The following is a 15,070-nucleotide window of genomic DNA, read 5'->3' as shown; positions in this document are numbered from 1 at the left end:
CACAATGTAACTAATGCAATGCTGTAAATGTACTTGATGAAAAAAATGATTCGGCAACCAAGCATTCTTCAAGTGAGTGTGCAAACTCTTTTGAAACGTCTCGTGTGCCATATCATTAACTTTGCATGTTTCTGCAAGATTTTTGCGAAAATATATGAAAAACATTTGGTAAATATACAGAAGACATATGGATTCTGTATGAAAAGATATGGAATTATTGACATGGCTTACGGAACGTTTGAGCAGGAAAGTATTAAAGTATTATTTAACAAGAATAAACTGATCTGTTATTCCTTGTTTAGAGATGGCTCAAATCAATCGTTTTCTAGATCTATGTTGAAAACACAAATGCAGGTGGGATTGATAAAGGCAGCCGTCCAAAAGTCGAGTCCCTCCGGCCGGGCAGCATAGCACACAGGTAAGAAAACACATTGCTGCACGCTATAGGGATTGCAATCAGAAAAGTTCCAGAAAAATTCGCAAAAATAATTCAAAACGATCGAGCTGCCCACAAACGCACATATTACACTGACCAAAATCACAAAAGAAACTGCGTGAAATGCAGATTCATCAATTCTCACACAATCATGCCCCGAGCACAAAGTAAAAATGGTTATTGTTTTAAATAACCAGTGAACGCACATTTACCAGACCTAATTTCTAAATAAACTTTTGCTGTACATGTAGGTACATGTATCCTCTCTTCATTATTTAGTAACATTATTACTTGCCTTCAATATGACTTATGTCCCCAAACCAATTCTTTCAGGTAAAAACCAAATACTGCATCGCTGCTACTACGCTGGATAGCTATATTTGTTGAAGGACGAAAAAGAAAAAACAAAGCGCTCGACTTACTAAAGTATTGCAATAAGACCAGTACATATGGAAAAGTGCTTTCGTTGCGCGATATTACAGGCAGCATTAGTCCATACATACTTCATGGGCACAATATGAGCGTACACAAAGTATAGACCACATAAATCCAGCACTCCTATATAGTTTTGGTAAAGAACCAAAACATAAAGCTGGCGAAGCTATGAACCTTTCTTATCTATCCCCTCATGAACTTGTTTGTGAGAGAAGCCATGAGAGAGACATAAACATTAAGCATGTACGCAGAGCAGGAATAGTGCAGATTTGGTAGTTTTTGCATAACCTTCACACGCGCAAATGAAGCTGACCAACCGTCTTGTATCCTGCCGTGGTCCTGCTGGTGCGCAGATGCGATGCCCTGGCCGTCGGAGACCACATCGTAGCTGTGAACGGTATCCGGACCAGCAAGCTAAAGCACGATGAAATTGTCAACTTGCTCAAGAATGCGGGCGACAAGGTTGTGCTTGACGTTGAGTATGAGATTCCGAGCACAGGTGGGTACATAAAGCGCCTTCTTTGCACCAATCAATGCACATCACCTGCCTGACGTATATGAACATTTAACAACACGTACACATACTCGGGGTGTTTTTTCTTTTGTCCCACAACTAAAATCATAGATGTTGCGCGCCTTTCCTAGCATTACCACTGTGCTGTTAGCACTTCCAGGTTACAAATGGTATGTATACGCTATTGTTGGAGCTGGTGCCAATACCTCGACGAGCAGACTTGTCTTCTCTGTTGGAGCCTTGAGGAAGACAAGTCAGCTTGTCGGAAGGGTGGTTTCTTGTTTCAAGGACTTTTTTTGGTCGCTTCCCAAGATTCCATCTTCTTCTGAAACGCTACCTTATTTGGATGTATGCGACCAGCATGAGCAAACTTTTGAAAGGAAAGTGGCAAGCTTTCAACGAAATAAATGCAAGCTACCGATATGATAATTATAACTATAGGTCAAAATGACTCCCCAAGGTACACAAGCCACTGCACGTCCTGTCCATTTGCTCGCCTCTTACGTGTACATTTTTTTACCTCTGCCTTCGAAGCGTTTTGAACACAAACCGAATCGGCCATCTTTGTTACGCTTCAATTCAGTTCAGTTTCTGTCACACGGCTAACATAACCCTTTGGTGCTTACTTCATCTGCCACAGCTGCAGAGATGTCGATGTGCGTCTGTCCCAAAGTGATCCAAGTCAAGCTTGAGAAGGAGAATGGCAGCTTCGGATTCCTCATCCGCGGCGGCACCTGTCCGGAGAAACTCAAGTGCCGTCCTTTGACAATCACTCACGTGAGGCCAGGAGGTCCCGCGGACAGGTCAGCCACGCTTGAATCTCGAAGGGAACGAGCGAATGCACTTTTGATGAGCCCAGCGTTTGTCTACGTAGTGCACTCAAACGTCATTTTAACAAAGTTTTATCTTACACGGAAGTAATTTCATCATATCCGAAAATTGGTTTTAAAGGTGTATTCCCAACGCTGTGTCTGTTGTAAGACTATTTTTCATTTACTTCGTTATAACCAATATTTTGTTATATCAAAGTGCGGGTTGGTTTAGCGAGGTTTTGTGCAGACCTCGATATAACGAACATAGATATAACAGTCAATTAAAAATAGTCTTGCAATAGATACAGTGTTAGAAATATACCTTTACCATGAGTTTTTGGATATAATTAACCTATTTTCGTGTGAGATGCAACCACATTACAATAAGGTTTGAGCGTATTTACAACGGCTCCTCCTCACTTATACTTCTCCTGAAAAAGAAGCAACTAGCCATAACATAAGAAAAATGGCGAAACAGGGAATGTCTATGGCGTCAACATTAAGACACGATGAGATATCAGTGCGGCAACTTGTCTACACCAGGGCAATGACTGCACTTACACAAGTCCTCGTGTCAGAACATTGGCTCTAGTGACATTTTCAGGTCTGTCATTTCTGATAATCACATAATTCAATAAAACTAAAGTAACACAAAATAAGCTTACATTGATAAATTATTTGTTGTGATCACAATATTGAGGCCATTGGTTTGATATTAAAAAAAAAATAATGAAAGTAGAGATGCCATTTTTTTTCAAATTTTCCACCAAGCTGTGACACCATGGGTACGTTCTCATTTTTGGCCATGTCGGTCAAATAAATGTTCTCAAAAGTTGCCATGTAAGTTCCCGGCTGTATAGGACACAATTCCATCAGTTCTTAACAATCAAACATTAGGTAAGTCCCAGCATGGGTAGTGAAAATCTACGACACCACGGTGAGCTGGTACAGAAACTTCAAGGCGGCACAAGACGAGACCTTTCTTTTGCACCTCTCCTGCCTAGCCGGTACTCTCGTGAGATGACAGTGGGGTCTCTGGTATTGCCTGAGAGCAATTTTACACGAGCCAAAATGTTTTAATTTCATATTGCCACCCACACCTCCACTGACAATGCCAAATTACGATTTCAGGGAAGGCACCATCAAAGCGGGTGACAGGCTATTGGCAGTTGACAACATAAACCTGAACAACGCTTCTCTCAACGAAGCCACGGCTGTGCTGAAGCAGGTTGAGAAGCAAGCACTGCTGACCATAGAGTATGACGTCTCGGTTATGGGTACGTGGCACCATACATTACCCCAAATATAAAGCAACCATTACTTAGATTCTTTGGTCGGAACTCAGCTATTGGCCGACCAATTCAACGTAGTCCCCTAAAAATAATAAAGCTAGTGTTGTGCTAGTCTCTCCATCTTTCAACATAAAATATGAATTGTTATGACAACGTTGCAGGTACGAACTACGAACGAGAAACTGTTGAGTGCGGTAAAAGTGGTTTCAAATTTGGGCACATTCTAACAAAATCAAAGACATGACTCCTCGTTTAATGGTTGCACTTAAACTACAATGAGACCAATGCCTGTCAAGTGTTGCTTACTTGTGAAATGTCAAGACTACAATTGATCAAATGTAGGTGTACTACAGCCTACATTTCCTATCTGCTTTCCTTTTTAACTTTTTGTCAGCCGTACCAGAGTAACTCTGGCATTAAAAATTTAGTCTGGAGAAGCATGAGTGAATGCCCCTGCCCATTGATAAAGAGCTCGAAACTCCGGCACATTGAAAATGAACGAGATTGATAGCTTTAATAAGTATACATTATGCTGCTAGGAGCTGAACAAGACAATATTAAGGAACACTTACAAAAAAAAAAGTACAAGTGCACAAAAACATCGTGAGGCTATAATATCAAATGTCCCATTGTTCTCACTATACTTCTCAATGATTCAAAAGTGTCAACACCATGTTAGTAACGAAAAAACACTACATGTTCATTAATAACCCCAGACAGCAAAAGTTTTGTTTGCAAGTTTTTTTTTACAGTAATTTGTAGCTTTGCATCTGGTAATGCCGAAATTATATCGTAAATGCTTTAACGCATCGTATAACTATTGCTAGCAGCACTAATTCAGGAAGATTTTGCGTCAGTTCAAAACGCCCGCCAAAATACCACAAGAAACTAGCACCCTACAGCAGAGCAGCGCCTGAAACTACGTGTGCTAAAGCTTTGGTGACCCTGAAACATGCTGTTTTCAAATACGGGGACTGCGGGCGGTGAAGAATGAAACGATGCGGGGGCTTCAAGCATGTCTCCCTTAAAAAAATAAAAGCATTCCTGGCATAAACAAACTAAACCACCTCGAGAGCAGCCCGACAAAAGAACGAGAGGGGTGACAAACAATAGTTGTCGCTGGGTGCAAGTCGCGGTACTGTGCGTGTCTCGCAAATCTTCTTGACCTCTGCAACGTCCCAAAGGGATCTCCTATCTACGTAAAACTAGAGAAAATGTTGATTGTACCTGAATACTCGGAGGAGCACGCACCCTTGATCATCATCATCACCCTTACTTTAAAACCAAGTTAAAATAACTTCTAGGCAATGCTCACCACTAATAATCAGTCAGAGGCAGTCCGCATGCAGGACCACCAAACAAGACAAGCACCTCGAGTTTACAAATTTGGCGTCAGGGGTCCTTTAAGGAATAATATGCAAGAAACCCAGTGCAAAATTTACCAAATTCTTCGATTACATCGAACAAGTGAATGACAGAAAAGAACTCTGCCTTCTATATGCTCTGCTCGTAGGCCGCATTGCCCCCCAAAACCAAATGCCAAGTTTACTCTTGAACCTACAGATGCACAATTACTACTTGGTGCCGACTTAATGACAGCTCCCGATTGTTCACCCGCGTAGATGCTGTAAGGAATGCGTCGGGCCCTCTTCTCGTGGAAATTGACAAGACACCAGGAGCACAGCTGGGAGCAACGTTGACGCAAGTTCCACACGGCGAAGGAGCCATTGTTTTCGACAGCATCAAACAAGCAAGTGTGGCTGAAAGGTAATGACCATAAATGACAGGAAAAGAAAAGAAAACGTCTATGACACAAGTCCATGAGTTTTGTTTTCTACATCTGTCGTCTCATACTCTTCCCATTTTAAACTAAAAAGAAAAAAGCGTGGATTGTCTGCGTCCTGGAATTGACAGGTAGTCTGTAAACCTTATCTGCAATCGCATCGTTTAAGAAACATATGGAAATTGTAGCGAACATCAGCCTATGTTTAGACAGTACTAGCCATAATTTAGCCACACAGCCATGATCAGCTAATTATGGCTATCAACGAGCTAAAGCTAGGAAAAATTAGCCTGTGCTACTTGTACTCAAGCCATTGAGGTAGGCCAGGCACTAATGGTACACAAGAAAGTATGTTAAATTGGGACATTGGTCTTTTTGGGCTACTTTCTTTATGTGTAAATCGTTTTTTTTTTGTTTTGTTAGGTGGTCACATGATTTCCTGTACATGCTGGTAAAATCGGATAAGGAAGCCATCAATGCTGGACTAGCGTCAACTAGAAACAATGGCCTTCATAATACCTTTTGAGTCTATCCAAACCGGTTTGTTCCAAGTTTATCTCCCAATAAACTGAGGCAAGGAAGACTTACACATTAAAATATAAACACTACTACTGAATTCCATTGATAAAATGAGTACGAAACTTTAATTTTTCAACATTTAAAAACAACACAGAAATGCCATAAACAAACAATAAAGAAAGGCACAAGTGTTATATATATACATGTAGGGTGATGTAGCGACGGTGGTGACACAGTTCGTTGTACACATTCCCGACGGCACAGGTGCGGTGCCCTCCACGTCGGCGACCAGCTGCTGGCTATCGACGGGACACGGGTGGACCAGATGACAGCGGCCGAGGCCATGCAGCTCCTGAAAATGGCCATCGGCGACGTAATCAGACTGGAGATCCTGCCTATCAGCCAGATGGCACTGAGGAAATGCCCTAGCACCCAGTCGAAAAGGAGTAAGAACAGCCGTTCGGAATACAGCTACTACTATTCTACTATTACACTTGGAGGGGAGGAAGGGTGTATATGAGGCACCTTTCTGTCACACAATAGTCCATCTTGAGTGTTTTGTTTGCATTACACTGTAAAAAATAATCGAGTAAAATGGGTGTCCTTTTTTCCAACAAATATAATCGTCATCTGGCATGTCTGCACTTCTTTCTTGAAAACTCGGCGCTGGCCCCTTTCCTGTCAAGAATGCCGTGCCACACTGATAACGTGCATGCATGCAGTCTGTGACCTGAAACTGCCGGGAGTGCGGCGATAATGCAAGAAAAGGAATGTAAGACAGATGACGGTTACTGTTGCGGGACAAAGAGACACCCTTTTTACTCGTTCATTTCTTAAGAGTGTAGTGCGCCTAGTGTTTTCCCCGTCACGAATAGTGTATCCGCGTGACATGGCATTACGGACAGGAAAGTAGTAGACTCGTAGTTGTTAAGAAAGGAAATGCAAATAAGCCAGATGAAGACTGTTGTGCGACAGAAAAACGCCCAAAATTCATTCGTTTGGCCTGGAGTGCAAGGAAAAACCAATTTTTGTGGTTTCGATGGATTGTGTAGGGCTGGTACACGCTTTTTCTAACTAGTGGCTGAGATACTTTGGCCCAAACCGAAATACATATTTGCGATTTCAAATTAACTTTCATCTTTATAGTGACACTAACAGGTGAAAGATGTGAAATTGTTACAAGACAGCTTGCGTTGTAGGAGATATGCATTGTAGGCTTGTCATCGTCATTTTATGCTGTCAGTTTGCAAAGGCAGGCACTTGTGTAACTAATGTACTACTAGCTGTGTGTTGTTGAAAGACAGAGCCAGCAGCACTGCCTTTCTAGTGCAGCAAAGCATTCTTTGAGAAACAAAGCAGGTGTATCTTCAAGCTATATGACTTCGAACTTTTCAAGAAACTGTTTTGACTTTCGAACCCCACTTCTCTCAAACCTGAAAGGTGCGGCTCCACCACCTCCTCCGCACGGCTATGCCTCAAGCTACGACACCCTCTCGTCCATGGGCGGTCATTCGAACAGGTCAGCAACAACGGCACCGACAGGACGCTGCCCTCTACCACCGCTCCCTCCTCCGCAAGTGCCCTCGACCCCATCGTCGTCGCGAAGGGGCAAGTCCAGCAGAAAGCATCTCCCGGAATATCTCTCCAGCTCCTCAAATGGTATGACGTACATTAATTCATTCGGGAACCTATGTTGCCTTATTGGTTATTATAGTATGGTGGAGTTATTATAGCATGGTGGAGCCAATAAAAAAAAATTTGCATGCATGACAAACAGACCATTTCATCTCATGTATCCCGAAATAACGATAAAGAGCCTCTAAACGCGCGAACGCCCTCTCTTTCGCCATTTTAACTGATTCATTCATTGTACTTGAAGCAGTGAATGTATGCACACTCAATAGAGTCCTTTATAAGAAGAATGGGTGGGCATTTTACATTCTTAGTGGCTTTTTGTTCGCCATACTATATTTTGATTCAGACCCAGCAAGCCTCCCCACCACCTTTCCGAATCTTGCTCGATTATCTTCAAATCCTAGGGGCAGCACTTGCTCGAGATCTTACAGCTTGTTCAAGTAAAGTCCACGCGCTGTAAAAAAGCTGCTGAGATCTCGTTACGAGAGTATTAATTTACCCCAAGGTTGTGGTCGAAAATTGAAACCATGCACAGATGTAAAGGTCAGCATTTTAGCTGCTGCAGTCTCCAAGCATCCCATGCTTTACCGTTCAGTAGAAGTATAAATAATATTTGTGAGGGTTTTAAGTCTAAAACCACAATATTGTCACAAGGACACAGGGACGCGGGCACAGCCTACCTTGCGCCAGCCGTTGCCTAGTTGCCAGCCTACCTTGCATCAATATTATCACGTATGATGCCGTATTGGCAAGCTCTGAAAGTTTCTACCACCTGGGCTTCTTTAATGTTCATCCAAATCAAATTGCACAAGCCTCTACTAATTTGCTTCCATCTAAATGCGGTCGAAATTTGATCCCGCAACCTTCCAGAAATCGCAACAAGATGAAATCTTCAGAGAATGGAGTTTCGCGAAATTAACTGGAGGGGACATTCGCACTGCGATTGTCCAGCAACCGTGGGAATGATGGGTAGTACACAAATTTGCCTAGTCTCTGTGCTTGCAGACTTCGAACGCACTTACGACTTCGTTTATCGCTGTTTTGCTTTTGTTCCAAAAAAAAAAAAAACTAGAAATAACAAGAGGAGGTGGTGGTGGGGGGGAGGACTGCTGTGTTCATTATCATTTTGTGAGAAAGCAGCTCCCCACCATGCGAAGCCAAACAGAGCCAAAAGTAGGAACATTACAAAAATTCGTGCACTACCCATGATTCCCACGCTAGTTGAAGCACGTGCGTTGCAGCTCCCATAGAGAGTAGCACCAGCGTTCCCTCTAGGATATTAAAAGAAACTCCCTGATCGTAGGTACAAATTTCAAGCCAATAACAGTTTTCCATTCCCACCCTTCACAGAGAAACATGTTTGGCTTCTTCCAGCGTCTATTTCGTCTGTCTACGGGGTTCCACCGTGCCTGGTCGGACCGAGCCAACTGAGCCACACCGAGACCACCCAGGTTGTGATTTATGCTGATCACAAGGGATTCGGCTTTGCCCTGCAGGGCCCCACCCCCTACTCGTCCGATCCGCTGCCACCCGTTCCGACAATCAGCAGCATCGACCCGAGGGGGCCAGCCGAAAGGTTCGGACCTTTGGTGAACGCCTTCACTTCCGATTCTCGATTACGTCCAACGATGAGACAGTTTGCTAGATTACATAGCACAGGCGGTTTCGAAGCTTCAGCTATCTCCAGAAGGAAAGATCACTTTATAAACGTGACAACCGATGCATGAACCCGAACGGAATGAGTTCTGTTGTTGCTAGCTATAAGATTTTTGATCACTTCTGGAAATTCTTGTGAACGCTTTTAAGATGTTTCCACAGAATCATGTCCAAGTCTCATTTGAAAGGAATAGGACACTTGAGGGGAAAAAACATTCTTTTTGTATGCATACTGAATTCATGCTCTCAGCTTTGCACTGTGAATGAAAATTTATCACAATTTCTAAGGAATAACACAATGCTTCCATGAAAATGTTGTACACTTTTTCTAAAATATTGTGAAGCTAGAATGAGTCTGCATCACGGAAGGATCACTATAATAAAGTTCGAAATTAAATAAGGCTTCGAAATACAGCACAAGCCTAGGAATGCCTTTCATCAAAAAGAATTACAGCACCAAACTCATTAAGCATGGAAACCTATTTTCGGACAGGACCGGAGTTGTGCAAGTCGGAGACCGCGTTCTCTCGGTCAACGGGCAGACAACCGAAGGTCTTTCCCTGGAGGAAGTCACCCAGTTGATCCAACAGTCCCGACCACGTGTGGTCCTCGACATAGAGTTTGACGTCGCCGAATCGGTCATCCCGAGCAGTGGGACGTTCACCGTCAAGCTGGCGAAAAAGGGCCCCGGACTCGGAATCACCATCACGTGTAAGAAAGCTAACACCTCAAATCTTGTCTGCTCCGCTACGGAAGTGCTGCATTTGCAGGCTTTCAAAAATTTTTTACGACAGCTGAATCCACCATAAGCACTAAAATAGTTTCTTGGGAGCTATACTAGCCAAATTAGCCCCACAATTATCCTCTAAACTGTTGAAAGCTGGTATATTCTGTATACTCAACAATTTTTTTCAAAATAAAGGTAGGTCTCTCAATACAAACAAAAATACTTAGCACTAATCAATGCGCAGATACTCCTCATTAAAAAAGTTGCATATTCTGTAGTTGATGCGCTAAAGCCACGATACAATTATAAGACACTATGGTGATGTCCCTTATGATTGTATAAATATAAGCAGATGGGTGTTTTTGCAGATCATCCCCGGTAAAATGTGCCTGCTGTGTGCAGAAGCCGCATCCTTGAACTTGGAGATGCCGTGATAGAACAAGAAGCACGAAAAACACAAGAAACACTAGAAAGATAACCATATGAGAGAACGTTAAAGGATAGCCATGCAGGAGTGTTCCGATTTTGTCTTGTGTATTTGGTGCTTCTAACTACCACCACAGGGGGTACCACAGGGGGTACTAGGAAAGTGTGCCAAGATATTAAAGGGACACTAAACAGCTAAACAATTTTTTTAATGTATTAGTGAAAAACAATTTTACAATCCTGAAAACACCAATCTTACTTCGACATGATGCTTGGTAAGCAAGGAAACACGCAGAAAAAAAAAGGCGAGTGTAGACGCCACCGTGAGATTCTCACACCAAACATTGTGACGCAGTAAATTTTGAAGGCACATATTGAGTCCCACATTGCTTCTACACGAAAAAATGATGCACATTGTCGTCTGTAGGTGCCAAAGACCTAGGTTGCAAAGTTTCAGAAAATTTCATTCAGCCAATGTTGCAAAAATAGGAAAAATATATTATGCTATTTGTTATGTCACATGCAGACATTTCAGTACTAAGTTTAAAAATAAAACTTCAACCATGATTTTTCCGGTAATAATGAACCTATGACAGTGAAACTTATGGCATTAGATTTTTTTTAGAGTGGAGTTTATCAATTTAAACCAAGTCATTGTTTTTATGTAGTGTCCCTTTAATAACAAACATTCACAATAAACAATTACTCAGTGTAAATTTGTTCTCCAAGCCCCGAAGAACAGGCGGCCCGGCGAGCCCCTGCTGATCTCGGACATCAAGCACGGCAGCGTGGCGCACCGCACGGGCACCCTCCAACCGGGAGACCACTTGCTTGCCATAGACTCAGTGCGCATGGACAACTGCACCATTGAAGATGCCGCCCAAATCCTGCAGGCTTCCGAGGAGGTCGTCAAGTTGCGGATACGCAAGGACGAAGCCTTCTGCGGTGAGCTGCTTCTGACCTCGTTGAAGATCTCTCGTAAAAGGATGGCTGGGCTAGTTTGCAGGAATTCATGTCAACGCAGGAGCGCAAAGGAAAAACGCGCAAGCGAGGAACAAGTACATGAGACAAGTGCTTGTCTCGTTCGTTTGCATTCCTGCTTTGAAATTAAGATCTCACCCTCGTGTCTCGCACCAAAATTCACGAATAGGAAAATTTACCACGTCACAGCTTGTGGTGGTCTTCACATACGTTTACAATTGCAGAAAAGCATTGACGCTGCAGAGCTTTGACGCTGTCGCTCAGCTAAGGCTAAGCGACAATACTATATACTCAAACCTAGATATAACGAACCCAAATATAAAGAATCATCAGTCATAACGAAATATCTAAATGGCAGACCTGATTTTGTTATAATGAGGTATGAGTAAGCGGTTTAGTCGGTACAGAATTTCATTCCCCAAGGCAGCTTAGCACATTAGATTCTCCACCATGTTTTAGGGGGGACGCTTCTGAACTAAGCTTTGTTTCGCTTCAGTGCTCAGGGGGTCAAAATAAAAACCTGAGTGAAACTAGGGTGACTGCGCTATAGTGTCTATCATAGCTCACTACGTTTGTAAATGAAAATAAATTCAACAAAACAACTGCCTCTGACTTGGTTAGCCTCCGACTGCTCCGTCCCTATAGTACTTCTTTCTCAGTGAATGAAACTTCTGTTAAATGAAATACAGCAGAATACCTCTAATACGTTCTTTGGTTATACGTTTCCCTGCATATAACATCTCTCGCATCTAGTCCCTGCAAAAAGTCAACTGACATGCATTAGAATCCCCTATTCGTGCGCCATTCCTGCCTGATACGTTGCTAACTATCGCTGCACTAGATGTGCAAAGACCTCAAAGGCCATCTAAGTGCTCGAAACAGGTTTGGTTCTGGCAGAGGTGCAAAACAAAAGCCTAACATCTGTCAAGGAATTCTTAAGCCCTAAGCTGATAAACAAATCCTTCTGCCTGTTTTGTTATTTAACAGCACTTTTTCACTATTTTAACTACGAATCCACATTATACACTTTCAGCTAGTCCGTGTGTTAGAGGGGCTCTAAAGTATATGAAATGAAAGCATCATGCTCGTGCAGAGGAACCAGACGCAACGGGAGCCGTTATCTTCACTGTGGAGTTGGCCAGACACGGTGGACCACTGGGCATCACCATCTCAGGAACGGAGGAACCCTTCGACCCTATCATCATCTCGGGACTCACCGAGGGAGGACTCGCAGAGAGGTGGTGGAAAAGAAGTTCTTCTTCGCGACACTGTTTTTCAAAGCGAAAACGTGGAATGTTGCCACAGAGAGGACCGCAGGTTGACACAAATCACAAACCGAACATGTGGTTGACCTCCGGTTTGAATTTCGCACAGAGGTGGTGGCTTGCAGTTTGCTTGCTTCAACGTTGAATATGTGAGCCTTATCATCCTAAAGTCCGGTATGACATCTATGCATTAGAATCTCCTACTTGTGCACCATTCCTGCGTGATACGTTGCTAACTATGGCTGCACTAGTTGTGAGCCTTTTGCTGTTGCCTTTTGCTGTTGCCTGTTTAGCCCACGGGAATGTATGAAGGGCTCGTTTGTTCATTAGATGCAAGCCAGAAGAAGCATGCGAGACATTAATTGCAGTTTTTAGCTGGAGCATCGCAATTATAACATAAATGAAAAGGAATTAAAAGTGGATTAAGAAACAACTTGCTGCTCGGCTATGTGGCCCTACCAATTATATACAGCAGCTTGTTTAACAAATATTCACGCCAAAGTGCACATCGTCTCCAGGAGCACAACCAATGAGAATGTTGATAAAGTTGATTTTACTACCTATAGGGCCACAAAAGTTCTACTTCTTTTATTTATGATTTACTGCTTCCTCCAACAATGAACTGTACTGTATGTCAATGGCTACACGATGGCAATCGTATCATGCCTCCTTTTTTTTAGTTTGTAGCATGCTGATGCTACTACAATACGTAGATATGCCTTCATACGTACACCCACTAGCAAAAGTTTACAGGATGGTGCCACAACTAATACATTTCTCTGCTCTATTAGGGCGTAATGCTTCTAATCTAGCTAATGACGGTACAGTTTGCAATGGCACCTAGAAGGCTGCAGCACTGATTTAGAGGTTATGTTCCCAAATGAAGCGAGAACACAGCTTTCTCATACATTTCATGACCAGTAAGTTTTCACAATTGGGCCTACTACATACAATAACGGCCGTGCCGCCTTCTGCATGCAGGACGGGGGCCCTGCATGTTGGCGACCGAATCCTCGCCATCAACGGCCAAAGCCTGCGCGGGAAACCCCTCAGCGAGGCAATTCTTCTGCTCCAAAACTCGGGGGACGTTGTAACGCTCAAAATATCCAAGTCCCCAAGAAACCAAGGGAGAGGTGAGAACTTGTGTTTGTCTCGTACTGCTAATACAAAATGCTGCTACGAACCTTGCTGAGCTAGCTGGTTCAAATAAAAATAGAAGTTGAGCATTGTAGGCAGAACACTGCCTAGGCAGTACACAGCAGACAGCTCGTACACACACGCTCTGTGATAAAACGGAACACGTCAAGAAAGAAATGAGAGGAAACAAACAGCCCCTAGGCGAAGAGGATGCGCCACAAAAGAGTGCGTCGCGTTTTGATCGTCTGTGGGGCAACCATGTAACGAATTCAGAAATGTTTTCAACTCATGATGAAATATAAAATTATGATAACTCAATACTTGGATTTGGGATGTTGTGTTCCAAAGCTTGAAAATTAATGGCTTTAGCAATTGTGTTACGACTGATTGTGAATTACTAACCATTTTTATGTTGATGTTTTTGTTGATGTGTTTGCTTATTCGGCACAAGGTAGTGTCGATGTTTTACGAGACTTTTGGTAGTGGCCATTTTTACATCATGATGGTACAATATTCAATAAAGCCAGACACAAAGCGAGCTCATTGCATTCATGCACGACAGGCACATAGAAATAAGAAACAAGGCATGGCTGTCATTTCGGATACTTGTTCGTCTAGACTTCTGGCTAGCATAAAATATTCTCTTACTCTTCCCAGGAGTGTGGGCAGCCAGTCAAATGAAATGCAGTCCATTAGCTACCAGCAGCGATCTCGTCAAACCTTTATAAAACTTCGATAAGTTTTGCATACTGAACGTGTCATAGTGCTTGAAGACGCAGCAGAGGTGCACAATTTCGTGTTAGCACCACAAAACTTGGCAGGGCTTTAAGGCTATGTACACATGCATGTAAACTAAAATGGGGATTAATGTGAGCATGTTCTCTGACTGCGGAATTCGTACTGAGCTGGCCGACCTTTTCAGGCCTGGACGTGCACCGGATCGAACGCCCCAAAGAGGTGAGCTCGGTGCTTCGCAGAAGCTTGGTGGCCACGCCGACACCCCGTGCCGAAGAGGCTCCTCACACCACCTCCCACACATTTCAGCCCGAGCCCAGCAGCTTCCTCAACCTGTACGCCACCCCTATCCCGAGCGTCGACAGCGCCGTCGAGTCGTGGGACAGCTATGGCGGACTCGAGGCCGCAGCAGCTACAGCGGCGATTGCCAACGGGCCCGTGCCCATTCAGAACAAGGTGCTACCGCCTCCGACACCCGATCTCACCCGTCGAGAAGCAGGTATGATCAGTTGGATGCGATAGTAATGGTACGATTAGGTTTACTGAGCCGATTTCTAAAATTGGTATGATGCCAAGGCCAGTCACTGAAGATCAGATCTTCCACGTGAACCTATTTGAGTAGAGGCAGCTTTTGAATTTCCTACGATACAAGCCACTTTTGACCTCAAGAAAGATGAGATATCATAATTTTTAGTATATGATATGCACACACAAAAA

General features: G+C 43.3%; 2 protein-coding genes across 4 annotated transcripts in view; one reads left to right on the top strand and one right to left on the bottom strand.

The window, feature by feature from the left end:
• Positions 1 to 15,070, top strand: part of Grip (Glutamate receptor interacting protein) — a 174,020-nt gene that overhangs the window by 153,846 nt on the left and 5,104 nt on the right. For 2 of the 3 annotated variants that reach the window (XM_075873293.1, XM_075873291.1), the window contains exons 4-17: positions 355 to 418; positions 1,225 to 1,370; positions 2,026 to 2,188; positions 3,329 to 3,474; positions 5,112 to 5,256; positions 6,056 to 6,237; positions 7,232 to 7,450; positions 8,777 to 9,002; positions 9,576 to 9,793; positions 10,965 to 11,180; positions 12,310 to 12,454; positions 13,463 to 13,614; positions 14,541 to 14,575; positions 14,663 to 14,852. In XM_075873293.1, coding sequence (XP_075729408.1) covers positions 355 to 418; positions 1,225 to 1,370; positions 2,026 to 2,188; positions 3,329 to 3,474; positions 5,112 to 5,256; positions 6,056 to 6,237; positions 7,232 to 7,450; positions 8,777 to 9,002; positions 9,576 to 9,793; positions 10,965 to 11,180; positions 12,310 to 12,454; positions 13,463 to 13,614; positions 14,541 to 14,575; positions 14,663 to 14,852 — 2,247 coding nt within the window. The remainder of the gene's footprint in view (positions 1 to 354; positions 419 to 1,224; positions 1,371 to 2,025; positions 2,189 to 3,328; positions 3,475 to 5,111; positions 5,257 to 6,055; positions 6,238 to 7,231; positions 7,451 to 8,776; positions 9,003 to 9,575; positions 9,794 to 10,964; positions 11,181 to 12,309; positions 12,455 to 13,462; positions 13,615 to 14,540; positions 14,576 to 14,662; positions 14,853 to 15,070) is intronic. The other variant, XM_075873292.1, reaches the window with a different exon arrangement.
• Mcm2 (DNA replication licensing factor Mcm2) overlaps positions 5,889 to 15,070 on the bottom strand; it is a 47,144-nt gene continuing 37,962 nt past the window's right edge. Inside the window, exon 19 of the mRNA XM_037415619.2 lies at positions 5,889 to 6,143. The gene's annotated coding sequence lies outside the window, so the exon portion shown is untranslated. The remainder of the gene's footprint in view (positions 6,144 to 15,070) is intronic.

This window comes from Rhipicephalus microplus, chromosome 9, assembly GCF_043290135.1.
Source record: "Rhipicephalus microplus isolate Deutch F79 chromosome 9, USDA_Rmic, whole genome shotgun sequence".
Lineage (NCBI taxonomy): Eukaryota > Metazoa > Arthropoda > Arachnida > Ixodida > Ixodidae > Rhipicephalus > Rhipicephalus microplus.
Note: the sequence above shows the minus strand (reverse complement) of the source record. Positions and strands in the feature narration are given on the sequence as shown.